This window comes from Kwoniella pini, chromosome 8, assembly GCF_000512605.2.
Source record: "Kwoniella pini CBS 10737 chromosome 8, complete sequence".
NCBI lineage: Eukaryota > Fungi > Basidiomycota > Tremellomycetes > Tremellales > Cryptococcaceae > Kwoniella > Kwoniella pini.
This window is the reverse complement of record NC_091723.1, coordinates 40380-61415: the sequence shown is the minus strand read 5'-3', so window position 1 is coordinate 61415 and position 21036 is coordinate 40380. Positions and strand designations below refer to the sequence as shown.

Below are 21036 nucleotides of genomic sequence, written 5' to 3'. Positions count from 1 at the left end.
TACAGTACGAGTATATCATCTATCATTTCATAAACCACTTTATATGCATTCATTCATTTACTATTTTAATCACTACATAACAACTATATCAAAGATTCATACACAACAAAATGTACAGACTCACTCCATACACCCGTGCACTCAAAGCTCCTATTTCTGCTCGATCATTTTCAGTATCCGCATTCAATCTTAATAAAGGCCCACCTACTAGTCAAGGTCATTCAACCGATAAATCTCATCAAACAGGACATTCGGATGGAGATGTACAATCAGCATCAGTAAGAGCAGGTCAAAATGCTAAATCAAATGCATCACCTTCTTCAAAAGGTGAAGATCAACCTTTTGATGCTGCAAGACAAGGTTCAACTGGTGGAACTTCTAAACCTTCTAAAGCTCAATCTGAAGAGAGTGATAAAGGTGAATCAGGTGCTTTTGCAGATCAAATTGGTGGTCAAGATGAAAATTCTCCAGGTGTTGAATTTGGTGAAAAAGAAAATGCTGCAGGTGGTAGTTATACCGATGGTATTAAAGAAGGTATTCAAGGTGGATTTGATAAATTGAAGAAATTAAGAAGTGTGAGTGTCCCATTGCATCTTATTACTATTACTATACTTTCATATCGCGTCTCGACGATGACTTTCTGTCCTAGAAATCGCTGACCCACCCTTCGAAACACGTAGGAAGGCAAAAACTTCCATACTTCAGCAAGACAATTCTATCCAGGAAAAGGTACTTCTCCTTCTGCTGATGTTGAAGGATCTCGACAACCCAAAGAACAAAAATTAGAAGGAGATCAAAATCAACATCTCAAACATTCTGCTCCAGGAACAGCCGATTCTGGAAAAGGTAATGCAGCTGAAACTCCTCATTTACCTTCCAGAAAAGGAGATATCACTACTGGTGGATCTGGATCACCTACTGCTCCTCAATCTGGAAAGAAAGCTTTCTCAACTTATTCAAGAAATATGATGGCTGCTCAGCCTCCAAAGGGATATGCTAAAGCTTTGCCTAGTGAAGGGAATCAAGCTGGATACGTGAGTAAGGTCCTTGTTCTTCTCTAATCGATCCTTTCGTAAATTATCATCATGAGATGTATCGAGAAACCCACTCAAAGTCAGAGACAAGGGGTCGATCAATAGAAAAATACGAGGGAGTTCGTGCTGACACTTCTCTCTGGATATCAGAATGCACCATCAGAAGCACTTCCATCAACTTTGGATTCGCCTTATTCTTCCGAAGCAGTTCAAGAACCTGAGGCAGGACAAAAACCTTCTTCTAAAGTTGAATATTCAAGTACAGCTGTAGATCCACCTAATGAAGCACTTAGAACAGCTGCTAAAGAAGGTACTTTAGCCGATAGGAATGGTCATCCTACTGCTGAGATGGGGTTAGTCCGAATTTTTTCATCTATAGCAGTTCTTTTCCTCTGTCTTAAATACTGATAATCTGCTATCCCCCTGACAGAGAATTGGGTAATAAGGAAGCTTGGAAACACCGAAAGTAAATTTCTGCTCATCCGCCATCGCGAGCAGTCTAGGAGACGGACTTAGGTAGAGGTAAAACGAAAAATCAGTAATCTTGTAATATCAGGATAAATAGGTGACAAGGTGGATGAAATAACGAGATATCATAAAATCATAGGAATGTAGTCTATAAAATCATGTATTAAATATACAATAAGTTCAAATTATAACCGTATTTTCGCCTGCCTTGACTTGTTGCTCGCAGTGATCCAGGTCTGTACATACGAGCTGATGTGAAAAGTATGAGATTCTGAAGTATCAGATAGCAAATTGAGTTAATGTGAGCCGAGTTTAGTTTGGGTACGTCACCGAGTTTGAAGTTAGATCCGATCGCGCATAACTCGACTTTTATTCCTGTAAACATCATTTCAATAACTCTTCAAATTCATTTCACTATAGACTTATCCATAATTGAATAGCATAGAATTTTGAAATCATCTCTCAGCGTCCCCGTCTTCGAGGTTGCGTAAATCCCAAAGAAACATGCTTAGCATGTCATTTGGTACACATTTACTTCGTCAAAGTTTTGTAAGATGTTCGGCCGGAAATCTACCTGTACTAGCTGGGCATTCAAGTTCATCGGTGGGGAAGAATGTGATATACAGAGGGGTATCAACAATCAGGTCATATAGGACTAGTTAGTCTCCATCAACTGTTCATCTCTCCAAGACCTGGCCAATAGCTGATGATACACATGTAAATTGAAATAGATCAACGTTCAATGCTTGATAATCCATTTCAACTTGGAATACGGCATAATTCATCATCTTCTTCATCACGATCTATACCCAAAGTCACAACAATTAGCACTTCTTCTGAGACCACAAATATAGATTCTTCTGTATCGACTCAAATCGATTCAAAAGAAACTTCCAAAAGATCAATAATATCAAGAATAACAGCAAATTTATCTCTTAAACCAGTTGCTGAAACACATGCAAAAGGAACAGAAGAACAAAGTGGTTCAAGCAGTGTACTTAAACTCTTAGAGTTGGCTAAGCCTGAAAGTAGGAATTTAGGAATTGCTGTAGGATTAGTAAGTATCCTTTTCAAAGTCAACCCTTCCCAAGAACGTGAGACTAATCTAGATTCGATTATTTAGCTTTTAATTTCTAGCTCTGTATCAATGTTAGTACCTTTGACTATCGGTAAATTGATTGATTTCTTTTCTACAAACTCAGTGAGTGAATCCCATCGTCCGATCCTCATAGGTTTAAGCTAAACTATGTTATTGCTTGAATAGACCCAATTTCTTGGTCTATCATTTCCAGTAGCTGCCGGTTTGTTGGCTGTCACTTTCTGTATAGGAGCCACGGCAAATGCTGGTGAGTTGTTCCAAATTTTGTGCAGAACATATAATGATAATACCTATCAGGTCGGGCAATTATAATGAGAACAAGTGGACAACGAATAATAGCGAGAGTCAGGTGAGTTAGAAGTTATGCGGCCTCACAAGTTGCTAAGCATGTGTTAATATCTATCATTTCTACGAATAGGAATCAAGCCTACCTATCCACGTTACGTCAAGAACCTGAGTTTGCTGATAGATCAGCGGGAGATATAGTATCGAGATTAAGTGTGGATACCAATATCCTGGGTGATAGTGTCACGTCAAATCTTTCTGATGGTTTGCGGTAAGCTTTCAACCCCATGTATAACCTAAGGCTTTACAGCTTATCGTGTTGGTCCTTTCCAGAGCTCTCATTTCAGCTACAGTCGGTGTAGCTGCGATGTTTTGGATATCAGCAAAATTAACGTTTGTCATGCTTTGTGTCGTCCCTCCTGTATCACTTGGTGCTGTATTCTACGGTAGATATTTAAGAAAATTGTCTAATCTAACACAAGAAGCTGTCGGAGAGATGTCAAAGGTGAATTTTGTCTAGATTCTACATTCTGAACCAAACCCCCTGTCTGCTTCAGGTAAATCGAGTCAAAATGCTTACAAATTTTATGCATCTGGCAGACTGCTGAAGAGAAGCTAAACGCATTTAAAACTGTCGCTGCATACAATTCTCAAACACTCGAAGCTACCTTGTTCTCCAAAAAGGTAGATCAGGTGTTTCAATTAGCTAAAAAGGAAGCTTTGATGACCGGAATATTCTGGGGAGCGAGTGGATTGACGGGAAATCTGGCTATGCTTTGTTTACTGGGCTATGGTGAGCATCGTATTCGTTAAACCCGCAGATCGTGTACAGCTAGTTCAAAACATTTCGCTAACAAGCTGAAAATCGTTCAGGTGGTCACCTTGTATCGATCAGCGAGATCACCGTCGGTGATCTGACTTCTCTTTTGATGTACAGCGCGTGGGTTTGTCTCGATCGTGATCTCCGGATTGGATTAGACTGACATAGATAATGTTGTAGCTACGTTGGAGGCTCTGTGTCAGGTTTGACAGGCTTTTTCACCGGTTTGATGCGAGGTATGTTATGTTGGCTTACGTATAGATGGCAAATGCTCAATTGACTATTGAAGGTGTCGGCGCTGGATCACGAGTTTTCTGGCTACTTGATCGAACATCCAATATCCCCTTAGACAAAGGTATTAAACTTGGTCATTCGCGAAATGGTGCTATCCGATTTGAGAACGTCAAATTCAGATACCCGTCCAGACAAGAGGTTGTAGTCCTGAAAGGAATAAATATGACTATTGAGCCTGGTACTAGTGTTGCCTTAGTGTGAGTCGATGTTCTTCTCGCTCATTCTACATCTATTCTCCTTGTTCGTACAGCTCCCTCGATCTGACACAAGACTATGATTACAAACCTATAGTGGATCAAGTGGTAGTGGTAAATCCTCAATACAGCAATTGATCAGTCGATTCTACGATCCAGAAGAAGGTAGAATCACCTTTGACGGAACTGGTAAGTGTAGCGCGATCTACATAAAGGCAAGATTTTCTGTATTATCAAGCTGATCTCACCAATATCTTTTTAGATATTCGAGAATTGGCTCCGGAATCGTGGAGAGATCGCATTGGAGTTGTATTCCAAGATCCCATTTTATTCGCTGGGACAGTCCACGAGAACATTGCATACGGATCTCCAGAAGCTACAAGGGAGGACGTAGAGGAAGCTGCACGTGCGGCAAACTGTGATTTCATATGGGATCTACCTCAAGGCTTTGACACTCTCAGTGAGTCTTGAATGTACTCATCCGTCGGTCCCGGACAAACCAAATTAATGAATCTACATCTTCTTAGTTGGTAAAGCAAGTTTGAGTGGTGGTCAAAGACAACGAGTCAGTATTGCCAGAGCGATAGTCAGGAATCCCTCGATATTGCTACTAGACGAAGGTGAGTATCGGTGATTCTCTCGGGATGTTGGAGAATTCTTCTGATAGATTGAATCGCATGTACAGCTACATCAGCTCTCGATTCGACATCCGAGAACGCGGTCAATGCCGCTATAGACGATATCATCAGAAAGAAGAATATCACTGTCATACTTGCTGCGCATAGGCTATCGTCCATAGCGAGGGCAGAAAGAGTTTTAGTCTTGGAAAATGGTGTTGTATCCGAACAAGGAAGGTATGATGTTCTGGTAAGTCTAACCTACGCTCTCGAGAATTCACCAATACTAATGCAAGCCACGCTCGGAATAGTCAAGAAAGGAAGGAAGTAGATTTAGAACTTTGATGGCTGCTCAATTGTTGGTCGAAAAATCATCTCAAGGTATACAGGAGGATCAACCTGAAGTAGAACAAATCCAAGAAGTCGATGTTAGTGAAAAACATACAGTTGATGGTGAGAAGGCAGGCAAGATTATATAAAGTAATCACTTGTAAAGACGACAAAAGCATATAACGCATTCAATGCATATCACATAGCATCTCACAAACTACTTTCACAGTATGATTTATATAGATTAATTAAGCCGCACCAGCTAATTTAAGCATTAAGGGAGTTTCGATAGGTTCTTTCCTAGGTCTTGTTCTATTAGCAGGATCTAATTCACCATTAGGTCGACGTGGTAAAGCATTATGATATCCAGGTCTTTCAGCAGGTACACGATTCATATACTAATAATTCAAATTAAATTTAGTTGATTTTCCTTTTTTTTTATTTCTTCTCATGTTTAGAAGATTTTTCAACTTACAGGGAAATGAGTTGTTCCTTTTCTATCTTTGAAAATTTGATATTTTATAGATAATTCTTCTGAAGACATTAATGATTTAGGACAATAACAAACATAAGTTACAAATCTAGTTTGTTCTCCTATTGGACTTGCATTCCAATGTATAGTTCTTGAATCCCATACTATATTCCATCAACAAAAAAGGTATCAGCAATTTGTTTTTTTTTTAGAAAATAAAAAGTTGATTTATATATATATATATAGACTTACAAATTAAATCACCTTGACCAGCTTCAATTTTAATTTTTTCACAACCTTTTTCAATAAACCAATTCATTTCTTCATTTTTATATGTATATCCATTTTCTTTTATACCTGCATCTTGTTCTAATTTAAATCCACCAATTGAATCAAAATATTCTTGATGTAATTTATGTGATCCTTTTAAAATACATAATCCACCATCTAATGATCCATTTGGTGATAAATTTGCAATACCTTGATATAATTCAAATTTATTAACATTTCTTGGATTTTGATCAATATCTGAAAGCAATTTAGCAAAAAAACAGTATTAACTTTATTTTTTTTCAATATTCATTCAATCCAAAATTCAAACTTACGAGGCCAAGGTAAAGTAGGTTCAATATCTGTTCTACCTGTTTTTTCATTTATAGGTAATGAAGCGTTCATACCATCAAAACTTGCTATTAAATCTTTTGTACCCCAAATTTGTTCAAATATTTTAATTATAGCAGGTTGACTTATTGATTAACCATTATCAGCAATTTGAAATTTGAGTTTTAAATTAATTTCAAGTCAAATGAACTCACGTTCTAATTTTCCATACAAAATCTTCATGATTTACACTATATCTATTATATAATCCACCACTATATTTCCATTATTCCAATCATCAGTAAAAGTTAAATTTTTTTATCTGACTCAACTCACGTTACTCCATATGGAAGATGTTCAGAAGTCCAAGTAGATTTATCATCCCTTTTAAATCCATATGGAAAACTTTCTAACCATTCCCAAGCAGATTCTTGAAATTCTTTACAATCTTCTTGAGGAATAACATTAGGTACAATAACATATCCATCTCTTTCGAGATCAATTAAAAATTGAGCTTTAGTCATCTTTTCAACTACTTTCGATTTCTTTGATCGTTTATAATCCCAAATCGGATTTCTGGTCTTGATATTTGGAACAAAAAAGGACAACACAACTGCTAATATCGTAATATTGTTTCTTTTATCTTCATTTCAAGTTGAATTTCATCTTCTTACAATCAATATTCTTATCCCCACTTTGGATTCGGTCCGGAAATAATTGTAAATCCTTCTTAAAAGTGAAAGTGGGGAATGATTAACCGTAACATACTGAATCATCTGATCTTTATCTTTATATAATTCTCTCCGGTTTCAGGGGGATGTCGGAGTTGGAATTACCAAAGTTCTCCGGATAGTGTTAATTCCCTCGGGATATCATTTCGGTAATCCGATAGATACTCTGCTTACTCGTTATGAGCAGGGATTATGTAAGAAGTTTCAAAGGTGGGGAAAAACAGAAAATCAATCTGCAAACATGACCCGAAAGGAAGCGAGAGAACGGAAAGGAAGTCAAGATAACTTTTTATTTAGTTTACCCTGAAAAGATAAGAACAACCATATGGAACCTAATTCAACTCACAAAAAAAGGTTCCCTTTTGCCCCTCCCGACCGACCCCTCTTTCTTCAAATTCATTGAGTAAGACAATCTGAGCGGCGCTTGTCATAGGGTAAATTTAAAGCGCTTTAAAAATCAGAAAACGAAGTTGGTAAAGGGGGAATAACCAAATAAATCATCCTAAATCTCTGTTTCTGAAGTCCGTAATAACACCGGTCAAAACCGAAATAAGTAACTTGACTTATCTTGAAGCTTTATGATACCCCACTCTAGCGTATTTATTAATATAACCTCTCATAAGGTGCTAACTCAATGAAATGAGTGGGATAAGCCGTGGTATATACCTTATCGAGTGACATTAAGCCGTACTGCCTCAGTCAAGTGGGGGAGGTGGGGAAAAGTTAGATGGTCAAACGAATACAAATCGAGAAATGTTATTAATCCTAGATAATCTATATTCAATTTACTGATTTTATATATAACAGATCTTTTATTGGTTAGATCTTCTTCCCACTTTTTCAAGATCTTGACGAGGGACATTGAAGTACTTGTAGCCTTCGTTTAAGGTCAACAATTCATTCTCATTATAAATTAGTAGATTAAATTTGGTTCTACTTAACTACCCCTCGATCATCACAATCACTCACATCACCACTGTCCAAGATGTCAGCCCCACTAGCTCCTGTAGCATCTATCAATTCAATCAGTAAAGAAGATGAGAAAAACCTTGATTCATCCGATGTTAAAGATGTACAAGGCAATTCCGAATTCATTGAAACTGTAACTGCAGCACCATTATCACCATGGTCTAAAACTTCTTTTAAACTTTATGCAATTTTATTAGTTGCAGCTTTAAATGCTACTGCAAGTGGTTTTGATGGAGTAAGTCATTTGATCAATTATCCAACACAATATACCCATGTATTGACTAATTCTCCTTTCAAATAACAGTCTATTTTCAGTTCTATTAATGCTATGGATCAATATAAGCACTATTTCCATCATAAAGAAACTGGTTCTTCTACTGGAATGTAAGTTTATTACCTTTCATATTTTCCTGATGTCAACAAATTGACCCGAACTGATGTGAATACTCAATAGCATTTTTATGATTTATACAATTGGTAATATGGTAGGATCATTGTTCACTGGACCAATCTGTGATCATTTCGGAAGAAGAGCAGGTATGGGTGCAGGATCAATCCTTATTGGAGCAGCAGCAATAGTTCTTTTAGCCGCAAAGAATGACTCATATTTACTTGGTGGACGATTTTTATTGGGTTTCGGTATTTCAATCGGTACTAGTTCTGCACCAACTTATGCTTTAGAACTTGCTCCACCTCAATGGAGAGCTAGAATCGTAGGATCTTATAATTCTTGTTAGTAATTTTCATGATTTGCTTCGTTATCGTCATGCTAAATTTCAATCATGACTTTCAGTCTTCTATACTGGATCGATCCTTTCTACCGGTGTTGCATACGCTTCAAACAAAGCTTCAGGAGAGTTAGCATTCAGATTACCGTTAGGACTTCAATTATTACCTCCTGCTTGTATTTTAGCAGGAGTTGCATTTATTCCTGAATCACCTAGATGGTTAACCGCTAGAGGTAGAAAAGATGAAGCTCAAGCTATATTGGCCAAATATCATGGTGGTGGTGATATCAATCATCCTTTAGTACAACTTGAGATCAAAGAATTTGAAGAAGGTATTCAAGTCAAAGGTGCACAAAGTGTTTGGAACTATTACGATCTGTAAGCTTTTACCTGATTTTCTTTTTGTGGTTCTTTTCTTCTATTAAAGCTAATTCGGAGACGCTTTTTTCCAGCGTAAACACACGAAATCAAAGGTGGAGAATGTTAATGAACGCTTTCATGTCTTTCTTTGCACAACTTTCCGGTAATTCGTAAGTCAAAAATTTAATCTTGGTTATGATCTTACATACAATGGCTAAATCGGTTTTATCTTTCTTCTAGCGTCCTCACATATTATTTACCAACAATGTACACCAAATTAGGAATTGTATCAACGGATAGAAGATTATTACTTACTTTTGCCAATTCAATCGTTTCTGCTACAGGTGCAGTAGCAGGATCAGCAACAAATGATAGAATTGGAAGAAGAACAAAATTATGGGTCGGTTCAATTGTTTTAGCTTGTTTATTCGCTGGTGTAACTGGATTTTCAAGTCAATTTGCCGATAAAACTAAAGCGATTCATCCAGCTCTTAGTAATGGTGGTGTAGCTTTCATTTTCCTTTTCGGTTGTGCATATAGTTTCATTTATACTCCTTTAACTGCTACCTATTGTGCAGAAGTTTTGGCAAATCATACTAGAGCTAAAGGAATGGGTTTGGTAAGTTTGTTTCCCAACCTCTTTCCCTCTTTCCTACTCGATGACATATACTGATAAAATCTGAATTGAATAGCACGTTATCATGTCAAATTGTGCCAATTTGTATAACACATACGTTACTGCCATTGCTCTTGACTCTATTGGATGGAAATACTATTTGGTATTTGTTGCTTTGAATTTGTTCTATGGTGAGTTAGATAAATGCTTTCAGATTAGTATAGTATAGTATTAATGACATTTTTTTATCAGCCTTCATGTGGTTCACTTTCGGTGTTGAAACTCGAGGAAGAACATTAGAAGAACTCGATGCAGTGTTCGATGCTAAATGGCCACCTAAAGCTGCTCTTTCGAAAGCTCCCATGGTTAAAAGGGATGATGGACATTTGGAAGGATTGTAAAGAGAGGTAACTTTCATTTGATTGGTGGATTTAGGAGGATGACAAGCCGCAAGCAAGTGCATCATGGTGCGACCAGATACAAGCTCGGGAGAGTAGCAGTGTTGGGTAATACATCGTTGTTATATGGTATTGAATCTTTTAGAGTACATATATTGATTGCTATACTTTTATTTCATATTTTATGCATCTACTCTAACTCTATTGAGATGAGAGTAAGGAATAACGCGGACTTATTAAGATTATTATGATGAATTCGGGTAATTTAGTATTAATCTAATAACCGGTTGATCCGCCCGGTTACGGCAATAATGAATACCGGAATAAAAAGGTAATATTATTATTGCCTTATTACGATTGAGTCGGAAATATTGGAAGAAAAGATAAAAAGAATAATCCTTTGACATGTTGATCCAACATTCATCCATTCATCGATACATACTACCAACAACAAAGCATAATCAAAGTACATCCAAACAGGACTCACTCACGGCAAGAACATCAGCATAACCATCCACAGCATTCTTCTAAAGATCATACGAATATAAGATACATAGGCGAAAACAACGAAGCGAATCTGATAGGTCAAACGACCTCACCTTCTCCGCGACATTATTTCACTTAGACCACCATGTCGAGGTTTAAGATATCAGCAGCATTATGGGATAAGATACATCATTTCGCATCATTCCCACAAACAGGAGGTAAATATCTGTTAAAAACAGTTTCCGCTTTTTCACTGACAGTTTGGATTGCAGTATCACTCCAACAAATGGTCTTATTCGGTCAACACCCGACACAAGGGACTTTACTAAAAGCGTCACAATTCCTGTCGGAAGAATTACCTATACGCTTATCGCATCGTGTTGTAGAGCTTGAAAGTCTACCAGATGGTCTGAGCAAAATGCCAAGTATAAATAAGGTGAAAGAATGGTATGCTCAAAGTTTTGAGGTGAGTCGACCTGAAATGAGTTCATAATGGTCCTTCCGTGATAAAATCCTAGCGGTGGAATGAGGTTGACTCATGCTGAGTCCTTGTGTTCGTTCAGGAACTGATAACTTTCCCAAAGCCAAGATTAAAGCCTGAAATAGAGGAGATACTGAGGCAATCAAATCAGTAGGTCTAAAACCCTCATTAACTGGAGAACTCGCTAGTCTCAATACGATTATGTGCTTAATCACAGAATGCTGCTTCTAGGCCCACACAATTCCCTTCAGCCACACCAAATCCCTCGCTTGATCCTCTCATGCATGAGGGACCGGTAGGATCCAACCTTGTTAGGGGCACAGGCGAGTATAATGGCTATGGTAACGGAAATGGAACTCCTGTAGGAGCGGCTGTAGCTCTACCGGGAACAAGATTGAGGATACCTATAGAGAGGCGGTAAGTCTTCCAGCTCAACGAAGAATGAGGGGAATGGGGAATTTCGCACTTATGTTACCACTACTAATTTACCTCCTTGACGCAGGTATTTCTCACCACCGCCGACAAATGTTATATATCCACCAGAAGTTCACGACTACAATGACCGCTTCACGAACGTCTTACAGAACATCAAAAAACGTCATGATCCCACCGTTACTACCGTTGCGCAAGGTGTATTAGAATGGAAGAAAAGGCAAGGTCACGGGAGGATAGGCCAGAATATACAAGAGTGGTTGGATAGGTTTTACATGAGTCGGATCGGTATAAGGTTCCTTATAGGCCAACGTGAGTCTATATCTAGCAGTAACGTTTAAGGAAGGGGCTAAAATATTACAAATTTTCAACAGATGTCGCTTTGAACACACTTCAGCCTCATCCTGATTATGTTGGAATTATATGTACAAGAGCAGTAAGTTTGGCGAACTACAACGAAGTAACCCCTCAGCTGATAAACTACGATCAGAATGTTCACGATATATGCCATGAAGCCATTGGTGAGTCCTATGCTTGTTGATCAACACATTGAATATTAAGCTAAAAGTGCTCAATTCCATAGAGAACGCACGATACGTCTGCGAGGAGCATTATTCACTTTTCCGAGGACCGCCAATACAACTTCTCTGCCCAAAAGACCTCACTTTTGCCTACGTACCAGGACATCTATCGCATATTTTGTTCGAACTACTCAAGAATTCGCTGAGAGCTGTGGTAGAAAGATACGGAGTAGACAATGAGGATAATTTCCCACCTATCAAAGTCGTGGTGGTGGAGGGCAGCGAGGATATAACGATCAAGATATCGGATGAAGGTGGTGGTATACCGAGAAGTGCTATTCCTATGATATGGACGTGAGTAATATTGTCTCTCTCATTCCTTGTCAGGATACAGGAAGCCAATGGGCGAGATTTGCTGAAAGCTGACCCGGCCGATCGACAGGTATCTATACACAACGATGAGCGATGAAGGCCTAGAAGCCAATATCGATAGTTCAGATTTCAAAGCTCCAATGGCTGGATTCGGTTACGGATTACCGCTGTCTAGATTGGTAAGTCACTTCTCAATGTGACCATCCAATCCCCAGTAACTATCCTGACATGCCTTTTTTCAGTACGCTCGATTCTTTGGTGGTGATCTACGTTTGATCTCGATGGATGGCTATGGCACAGACGTGTATATTTCGCTCAACAAATTGTCATCAAGTCGAGAACCGTTACAATAGAAATGTAATAGCTCTGCCACTTGCCTTATAAAAACTCTCTGTATCCTCATGGGAGTAGCAGAAATCAATGCTATATGTTGTATTCATTATGCAAGATCAAAAAGTTAGTTTAGTTGTTCGTCCAGGAAACATTGTTGGACTGCGCGTGAGGGAGTTTGAATGCTGCCAGCAGAGAGACGCTGTCCTCGGGCATGGGAACGATCCTTCAGACATAGACGAGAACTTAATCAATCCTCAAGCTGTGCGAGCGATCCAGAATTGATCTTGAGTTTGGCATTGCTCCGTAGCTCTCGATTTCATCAGCTTTCCATGCATATTAGGACGATGAGATGTATTTTTGGCCCAGGTTATTTGCCCTCCACCTCCCTCCACTTCACCTCCACTTCACATGAAATGATGTTCGGACTAGACCGTCATCAAGTATGGCCGAGGTATCATGGGCCATGACGATATATAAATAAGCTCATCCCGTTGCATAAATCTTGACGCTAGCTGATCGATATAAGATACTGCCTAGTAATTATTTTTATTTCTTCGTCAATTTGTTTCAAATCGAACATATTAGACTCCAATTTCAAGTCAAAATGTCGCACACTGCCCAAAGAGCTGAAGGTAAGAATCGGATCATTCTGGGAACGTAAGTTGAATATTTTTGAGAATATTCATCGAGATGTCTTGCTAAGAGGAGATTGTATAGGATGACTTTCGGTCCTGATGAATCGAAAGGAGCAAGAATAACTTCATTAGACGAATACAAAAAACATTTAGATCATTTAATTTCAAAAGGATATAATGAAATTGATACTGCAAGAGTATATATTGGTGGAGCTCAAGAATCTTGGACAGCAAATGCGGGATATAAAGAAAAAGGATTAAAAATAGCTAGTAAATGGTATCCAAATGAAGCTGGAGCACATAAACCTGAGAAAGTTAAAGAAATCGTTAATAAAAGTTTAAGCGAGTTGAAAACGGATAAAGTGGACATTTATTATCTTCATGCAGGTTAGTAGTCAATCATTTCTATCATCGAATGAAATAAAGAGTATATACAATGATGGGGAATTCTGATTCTTTCGATAATCTTTCTAGCCGATCGTACTACTCCTTTCCACGAGACTTTGAAAGCTATTAACGATCTTCACAAAGAAGGCAAATTTGATACTTTTGCTATTAGTAATTTCACCGCTGCTGAAGTTGCGGAAGTTTGCACAATCTGTCAATACGAGGGCTGGGTTAGGTGAGCATTTGCAAAATCATCAATCCCCACTTTATACATGGATGTATTGCTGACGATTAGTGGATTTCAGACCTACCCTATATCAAGGAGTGAGCCCTTTCAACGCTGGTTCGTGCGCGTCTTGACAATTTTACTAACAAAGGTCATTGATTAGATGTACAATGCCGTTTGTAGAGGAGCTGAACCCGAACTTTTACCCGTACTTCGCCGATTCAAAATTGATTGGGTTGTTTACAATCCCATCGCAGGTGGTCTACTTAGTGGAAAGTATAAGAGTGAAGAACCTCCTAAAGACGGTAGATTTGGATCAAACTCTTCAACAGGTGAAAATTACAGGTAAGTCTCGTCTCTTGTTTGATTCAAGTATAGCTAAGAAGTCGAATCTGCGCATGAGTGAATCAGACTGATGGACTTCTTGATGTAGAAAACGATACTTCCGACCAGCTGCATTCGACGCTTTGGAAGTCATCGAAAAAGCTATAAAACCTCATGGCCTTACTATGGTTGAAACAGCTTTGAGATGGTGTGTACACCACTCCCAACTTAATTTAGCTAACAAAGGCGGCAACGATGGTAAGTCTCAGTCGATCTTGTCCGTATCATCCTTATATACTTACAATGAGTGCAGGTATCATCATTGGAGTTTCAAGTTTTTCACAACTTGAGTCAAACCTCAACGATCTCGAGAAAGGCCCTTTGCCTGATGATGTAGTCAAAGCCCTTGATGAAGCTTGGTTAATCTGTAAAGCTTCCGCTGTACCATATTGGCACGGAGAGAATAAATACACCTACGAGCTGACTCCTGAATTGTATGGACAGAAGAAGTAAACGAGAAGGAAAGCAGCATTTCTATCAAATACGTGACATGTATGCTTGTGTAATTTGCTGGCTCGAAAGACCAAATGTGCAACAAATTTCGAAATCGCATTTATTGTTTACAACCTGATTATACAACTTTGCGTATTCTTCAAACATGTTCCGTCAATAACCCCAATAGTACTGTTCTACATTCCTCCATTACTCCCCGATTCAAAGTTCCAGCAAGATAAGCAGTATAAGCTACAATACCTGCACATTTATTCTTATCTTTGACAGAAGGTAAAGCGAAAGGATGTTCACATGATAAGAAATTATCTAAATATTCTATTGCGCTTCTCTGTGCTAAAGAAGGTTCAATTCTTACTTGATGATCCAAGTGACCTACTCTAGAAGAAGGAGTAATAATGATAAAAGGAGCTTGTAAAGAATCAAGACCATCCAATGCAGAAGCATAAGACCAGACGATAAGACTAGCTATGTATACACACCAAGGTACCATACTTGTTCTTTGAAATTTAATTTCGCTACTTCCACGAAAAACATGTGCAAGTAGACGTAAAGCTCCATGACAACAATAAGCTCCATCTTGTGATTTAGCCCAAGAATTAACATATATATTCGCGGCCGCCCATTCACCGGGAGATATAGGTCGACCAGCAATTTCTAAGACAATTCAGTACGTCAACTTGATGAAAATACAACTGCATGATTTGATAACACCTACTTTTCGTTCCTGCGAATATCCTAATTTGCTCTGAATCACTCAATAGCAATACCGTACCAAGATGCGAAAAAGGTATTCCAGCAGATACCATTGGATGTTCTTGAACTTGAACTGAAACTGAATTCGGATTCGGACCATAATGCTCTTCAATATGTGTTCTCCAAGTATCAAAAGCGACTCTAAGAGAATCTTTCCAACTTGTAATCTTACTAACATGAACCATTGATAAATCACCTAAATCTCTCCATAGTAAAGTCCATTGTACACAATGTAATCCATGTAACAGCATCCAAAGATGAAATTTAGTCAGATTGGGTGCTATTGATCCTCTACCCGCTAATTCTCTTAGAGCATTTCGGAACGATGGAGGTCGGGGATAGTTATTCAAATTTTTATTCCAAATTAGTGGATTTGAGGATTCCCATATTTCATCTGCATCTGGCAAGTCGATATCGATCAAGTAACAATGTATCTTTTCAGTCGGTATCAATATCAATTCTCACTTTGAAAGTGTCTTAAACAATTTGATTATAACAAAATGACTTACCAACAAAAATCCTCTGTATAAAGCAGCGTTTTCTGTATCCATCATAAAGGAGAACCAACCCAGTCTTTTCCTCTCTTCTTCGTCGACCCATTCTAACCAACATGCCATCGGATCGTCCAGGGTATTCAGCAATTTCCGATCGTAATTTGGTAAAAGCATACCCGATTGTCTAGCAAGGTTGATAATTGGTGAGTGGAATATCTATGGCCACAAGGCGTGAGCGATCGATGCACAAACACCTAGTCAAGTAACCGTTCTGACCAGCGGAAAAGACAATTCTCACCTGAGCGACATCATGCTGTTTCAAAGAGCAAAAGGATCTAGCAAAATGATTCAGAAGCAGTACAGTCTGAAGACTCGATACAGAAGCAATTGGTTCATCCTCTACCATGTCAAACACCCTATTTCTTAAATGTTTGTGAACTTTTGAGGCCATTTCTAAACCGTCTGGATCATTGGCAAAAGCAGTTCCTACACATATCATGGCTAAGAGCAAATCAGGTGGTAATTTACGATAAGGCAGTGAAGCTTGGTGAATGATGGGATATAAGGGTGCGAAATGCCTAAAGATAATGCTAATCAGCTTTTGGCGACTCAAAGGTTCATGGTATACTCACATGAAGTATAACTCTAGGTATAATCTCATTTGTTGAAGACTGAAAGAGGGGGCCATAAGATCTCGCCTAGCAGTAGACTGCTTGGCCACATACGTCAGCTGAACTTTTCCGAGATCAATACCCGACACCAAAGGAAATAGCAAGATACTCACATCGAACAGCGCCAACATTGAAGCTCTTGCCTCTTCATCTATGATGTCACGCTTTGAAGGAGCTTGCCACGGCTCCCAAGTTGACCATCTCTCTGATAGATCCGGATAAATATTCTGAGAAGGAGCTTGAGGCGCTACACGAGGAATATAATCTTTAGGGTAGGTTGAGCGCATACGACTGGGAGGTCGTTGAGATAATGAATGTAATGTTCTTTGTGATTGAGAATTTAGAGACTGGGTGTTTGGAGATAACGTATTTGTCCCTTCGATCGGGTCATCAAATTCCATTACATATGGTGGATTTTCAATTGGTATATTATCGGAATTGAGAGATAAAGGGTTATCATTAGGTGATGGATTAAATAGCCAAGATAGTAAATCATCCATATTATCACCAGTTTGTACGGGGGTATTCCAATTGAATTCCTCTCCAGCTATAATCGTAGTTCCATCTCCTTCTCCTGCGGGAACGTTCTCATGATAGTTCCCCACTGCATCATTATCGAGTTGTCTAAAGGATTCCGGAGGGATGTCGATGTTTGTTACAGGATGCTGTGTCGTTCTAGTCATTGACCAATCTTGTCCTGTGCTTGTCATTCCTAAAGTTGGATCGATGGAAAGCGATGAATCGCTATGATTGAAATGCGGACGAGGTGTCGCAGTAGATGTTGGCCATAAAGCCATTTGCTCAGCAGTATCAACTTCTTCCCTACTAGGTTGCGACATGGTGTTAGGGGAATTGGACGAATATGCTGCGGTGTTCAGAGATGATCTTCTTCTTCGCTTGCGAGGTGTAGACGTATTATCCGTTCCTTCGTTAAAGCTGGGGTTTCCAGCACCACTACATGTTGTAGTCTGATGTTTTCTCAATACATCTGGACGAGCGAAACCTTTCCCGCATTTCATACAAACACTCCTGGGCCTATCATCTGTAACGGAGAAATGCGTTGCGTAAGCGAATGGTGTTCATATTTGATGTGAATTGACTGCTGATGATGAGTAGTGATGACTTACGATTCAAAGCATGCCTTTCCAGATAATCTCTTCTTCCGTAGACCTTCGGACATTTCGTACAGGCATACACTTTGCTATTTCCGCTTATTGCTCGCTGATCAGGAGAAATCTGTGTGGGTGACATACTTCATCATACCCTTCTTTACGTGAGGTGACTGTAGCCTCGCAACATCAAAGGATGTTTGATGATAGTGGGCAGAGTGTGGAGAGGTGGAGAAATTAACTGAACTCAATCGATCGTTACCGGATGATGATTGCAGATGAGAGTGAATTTGGTTTGAGTGTGCGTGGAGTGGACCGATAAGAGACGAACACTCCAATTACGTACGAGTATTTGGTAAATGAACGATTCTCACTCATCCGATTATGCCTTTATCAGTTGTTTACATTGTGTTCTCACGCATCGCCTTCCACGACGCTTATCGCCTCCCAAATATAATTATCATGAGCTCATGCCAAACGAGAATGGAGAATGACAATGAGAAAATTTGTCAATATTGACTGTCGTTCAAATCTGTGACAGGCATATGATCAATATGACGCGCTGTCTCTGAACATGCATTCAATGATCATCATTCAAGCGGAAGTATACAGATCACTACTCATTGACTCGATCATCTTCATCGATCACGATACGGTACTCGGTCCAAGACAGGCCCATATCAGGATGTACCTACAATGGAGTCATTTTCATCCCAAACCGCCATTTTACTACTAGGGATTATATCTTGCTTTCAACAGATTATATATATGAATATACTCGTTTGGGTCTTCGGTTTTGTCAAGAATTCTGATTCCCATCTTACATTTCCTGGACATTTATGCAGCTATATGCGACTGAGCTAAGCCAGAGGACTATCTCAACTCTTACAGTATCCTAATCTACAGAAGCCCACTAGCCCACAACTTCAGAGTCGATTCGGTGTATTGCGGACCGGTCATCGACTCCCTTTACTCGCTCGTATTTCTTGTCATTGCATTTTATCAACCAATGCCGAGGGTGATTCGTATCTGATATGCAGATATCCATTTGTTGAGCTCAGACCGGAATAACAGACCGGATGACGTGGAAGACGAAACAGGTACAGTTCATTTCGGCTTTGCCTAATAGCGGCTATACGGGACTTGATAAGCTCTGCTGACGAATGAAAACAGATACGATGTCGAGCCTGATAAGCCCATGTTGTAAGTGTGGGAGGGTGGCAAGGACATTGGGGACGATAATCGCCGCATTATGTCTCGTGTCATTGCAAGCGGGTTTGTTCGATGCACGACTTTGCCGTGACTGAAGATGATAGTCGGCGGTGTGAGAAGATAATTTCCCCAATGACTCAGAATATGCGTTAATCTTGGTATAGCACACAGTGAACCCCTCCCTTCACAAGCTGGAAAAGACACGATACATCGATCGCATCATACATTTATACATACATAATCGTACAAAGCTCCCGCCCATCAAGTTCAAGCACTCGCCAACTCAGTATTTAGCGTAAGTAGCGTTCATACGCATGGTGATATACTCTCTTGAAGTGATCGGGGAATACTTCTTAGGTTGAGTTTCAGAATAAGTTCCGGGTAAAGCATCGATGACTCTTTCAGGATCAGCAGAACAGAACTATCATCACATGCCGATTATTAATATTGGGCCTCGCTTTCATGTTTCATATCCACTCACGTATGGGATGGAGTATCGTTCTCTTGTCATCTCTCCATCATCAGGTCGGGGAGGGGGTGCTCTGACTCGATGAAGTGTAGATTTAAGATCGTCATTGGACCATCTCATCAAGAAATCTCCGATGTTGAACACAATAGCTCCCTTTACAGGGGGAGCAGGAAGGAAGGTGCCGGGATTATGCTAGCAGATCAATTGTTCAGTCAGCAATACACTTATTGTGTGTTCGCAGGGTACTCACAGGACTTTCAACTTCCAAGCCACCGCAGTCATCTTGGAACAGAAATGTACAAGTCCCAAAATCCTAATGACCCAATCTCGTCAGCGAGTGATCCTGAATCATTGATCGCAGACCAAGACAATAACTCACGGTATGAGCCGCGATTCTACCTTTTTCTCCCGAGTCAAAGACCTTTCGAGGTGCAGATGGGTCTAGTAGTTTGGTCGAACAGTATGAATGTCTGTGTTTGCAGCTGTTGATTTGGAGCCACTCACAGTGCAGGAATCTTAATTGGTTATCGTAGCCCGAATGATACTCTTCGAAGAAGTTTTCCGGTACCCCAGGCATTCCTAGAGCCAAAGCTTTCAAGACCGTGATTTCCAGCTTCTTGCATTCCTCTTGAAAGTTCAAGCATGTCTGTCTCAGACCAGGCAGATACTTGTCTTCGAGCCATACATTCGGGCACTTTTTGGATGTCTCCGAACCTATACAACGATTACCGCAGTCAGATCAGCTTCGAAGAGTCTCAGAGATGACCAGACTATAGGTACAAAAGGAGCTTACCCATATCATAGCTCTCCTTGAAATCAGCTCCTTTACCTCTCATCTCCTCGATCTTATCATCATCGAATACCATCTGTGATACTTGCTCAACTCCTATTCCCGAATAACCTCTACATAGATGCCTGATCAGCTAGACTACAACATTGACAGTGCTATACTAGTACTCACCGATGATGCCATGCTTCTTTAGGATGAGGAGCAGTCATCTTGGTTTCATATGGCAGCGCAAAGAACTTTTTACTCATGCCGAAGACCTCATCGATCTGGTCTTGGGAGATACTGTGACCAACGATATATAGGAAGCCAACGTCTCGGCATGCAGTGTAAAGCTGATCAGCGATTCTTCTGGCCGACTGGTATCCAGGTTGTCAGCACACAGTGCACTTCATACACTCCAAGCTAGCAGAACGGGCAGGACTCACTGGTCCAGTACCATCGCCAAAGTCGCTAAAGTCGATGAACGGAATAGCTGAATCTGCACTTGGCATTTCTCACAGTTCTGAATGACTGAGTCAAGGATGTAAGCTGACTGATCTTTTGACTGCAAGTCACGGCTGTATTGCTAATTATGAAAGACTAAGATTGCTATCTATATTGCATTATACAATCTCTGTCCGACGATAGTGATATACGTTACTTTCCTCCACTTCTCGCCCACCCATTTTTACCCACTTAACGTTATTTTCATTCAGCTTTGCACAATCACTTATCAGCTGACCCTGTATTGCTATAGTGGGCATTTCGGTTTTAGTGAATTTTAACTGGTTCGGGCTTACTCATATCATTCCAATTGCGCGTATAGTCTTTGGC

General features: G+C 39.7%; 8 protein-coding genes across 8 annotated transcripts; 5 read left to right on the top strand and 3 right to left on the bottom strand.

Moving 5' to 3' along the window:
• Positions 1–110: 110 nt before the first annotated feature.
• I206_105768 (uncharacterized protein) lies at positions 111–1504 on the top strand (the record flags this gene model as incomplete). Its single annotated transcript, XM_019156318.1, has 4 exons — positions 111–575; positions 681–1034; positions 1185–1387; positions 1465–1504. The coding sequence occupies 4 exons, from the start codon at positions 111–113 to the stop codon at positions 1502–1504; spliced, it is 1062 nt and encodes a 353-aa protein (XP_019010120.1).
• A 740-nt stretch (positions 1505–2244) lies between these two features.
• Positions 2245–5290, top strand: I206_105767 (uncharacterized protein; the record flags this gene model as incomplete). The annotated part of the gene is made up of 15 exons (XM_019156317.1): positions 2245–2559; positions 2626–2703; positions 2767–2848; positions 2899–2950; positions 3020–3157; positions 3220–3391; positions 3487–3679; positions 3760–3826; positions 3887–3942; positions 3996–4197; positions 4292–4383; positions 4457–4654; positions 4722–4814; positions 4880–5061; positions 5123–5290. The coding sequence occupies 15 exons, from the start codon at positions 2245–2247 to the stop codon at positions 5288–5290; spliced, it is 2088 nt and encodes a 695-aa protein (XP_019010119.1).
• A 99-nt stretch (positions 5291–5389) lies between these two features.
• I206_105766 (uncharacterized protein) lies at positions 5390–6737 on the bottom strand (the record flags this gene model as incomplete). The annotated part of the gene is made up of 6 exons (XM_019156316.1): positions 5390–5539; positions 5617–5777; positions 5866–6141; positions 6219–6358; positions 6429–6488; positions 6550–6737. 6 exons carry the CDS (start codon positions 6735–6737, stop codon positions 5390–5392), a joined length of 975 nt encoding a protein of 324 aa, XP_019010118.1.
• A 1192-nt stretch (positions 6738–7929) lies between these two features.
• I206_105765 (uncharacterized protein) lies at positions 7930–10018 on the top strand (the record flags this gene model as incomplete). The annotated part of the gene is made up of 8 exons (XM_019156315.1): positions 7930–8148; positions 8218–8297; positions 8368–8645; positions 8707–9019; positions 9094–9171; positions 9242–9620; positions 9694–9808; positions 9870–10018. 8 exons carry the CDS (start codon positions 7930–7932, stop codon positions 10016–10018), a joined length of 1611 nt encoding a protein of 536 aa, XP_019010117.1.
• A 628-nt stretch (positions 10019–10646) lies between these two features.
• Positions 10647–12660, top strand: I206_105764 (uncharacterized protein; the record flags this gene model as incomplete). Its single annotated transcript, XM_019156314.1, has 10 exons — positions 10647–10719; positions 10774–10967; positions 11065–11132; positions 11214–11399; positions 11485–11726; positions 11789–11850; positions 11905–11935; positions 11998–12289; positions 12378–12486; positions 12550–12660. The coding sequence occupies 10 exons, from the start codon at positions 10647–10649 to the stop codon at positions 12658–12660; spliced, it is 1368 nt and encodes a 455-aa protein (XP_019010116.1).
• Positions 12661–13244: 584 nt separating this feature from the next.
• I206_105763 (uncharacterized protein) lies at positions 13245–14725 on the top strand (the record flags this gene model as incomplete). The annotated part of the gene is made up of 7 exons (XM_019156313.2): positions 13245–13297; positions 13358–13662; positions 13750–13897; positions 13968–13986; positions 14052–14233; positions 14322–14470; positions 14526–14725. The coding sequence occupies 7 exons, from the start codon at positions 13245–13247 to the stop codon at positions 14723–14725; spliced, it is 1056 nt and encodes a 351-aa protein (XP_019010115.2).
• A 139-nt stretch (positions 14726–14864) lies between these two features.
• I206_105762 (uncharacterized protein) lies at positions 14865–17894 on the bottom strand (the record flags this gene model as incomplete). Its single annotated transcript, XM_070203187.1, has 7 exons — positions 14865–15379; positions 15441–15912; positions 15988–16188; positions 16271–16550; positions 16605–16681; positions 16757–17685; positions 17771–17894. The coding sequence occupies 7 exons, from the start codon at positions 17892–17894 to the stop codon at positions 14865–14867; spliced, it is 2598 nt and encodes an 865-aa protein (XP_070059288.1).
• A 1353-nt stretch (positions 17895–19247) lies between these two features.
• I206_105761 (uncharacterized protein) lies at positions 19248–20714 on the bottom strand (the record flags this gene model as incomplete). The annotated part of the gene is made up of 8 exons (XM_019156311.1): positions 19248–19385; positions 19446–19625; positions 19684–19746; positions 19813–19874; positions 19938–20147; positions 20227–20336; positions 20395–20579; positions 20649–20714. 8 exons carry the CDS (start codon positions 20712–20714, stop codon positions 19248–19250), a joined length of 1014 nt encoding a protein of 337 aa, XP_019010113.1.
• Positions 20715–21036: the final 322 nt, after the last annotated feature.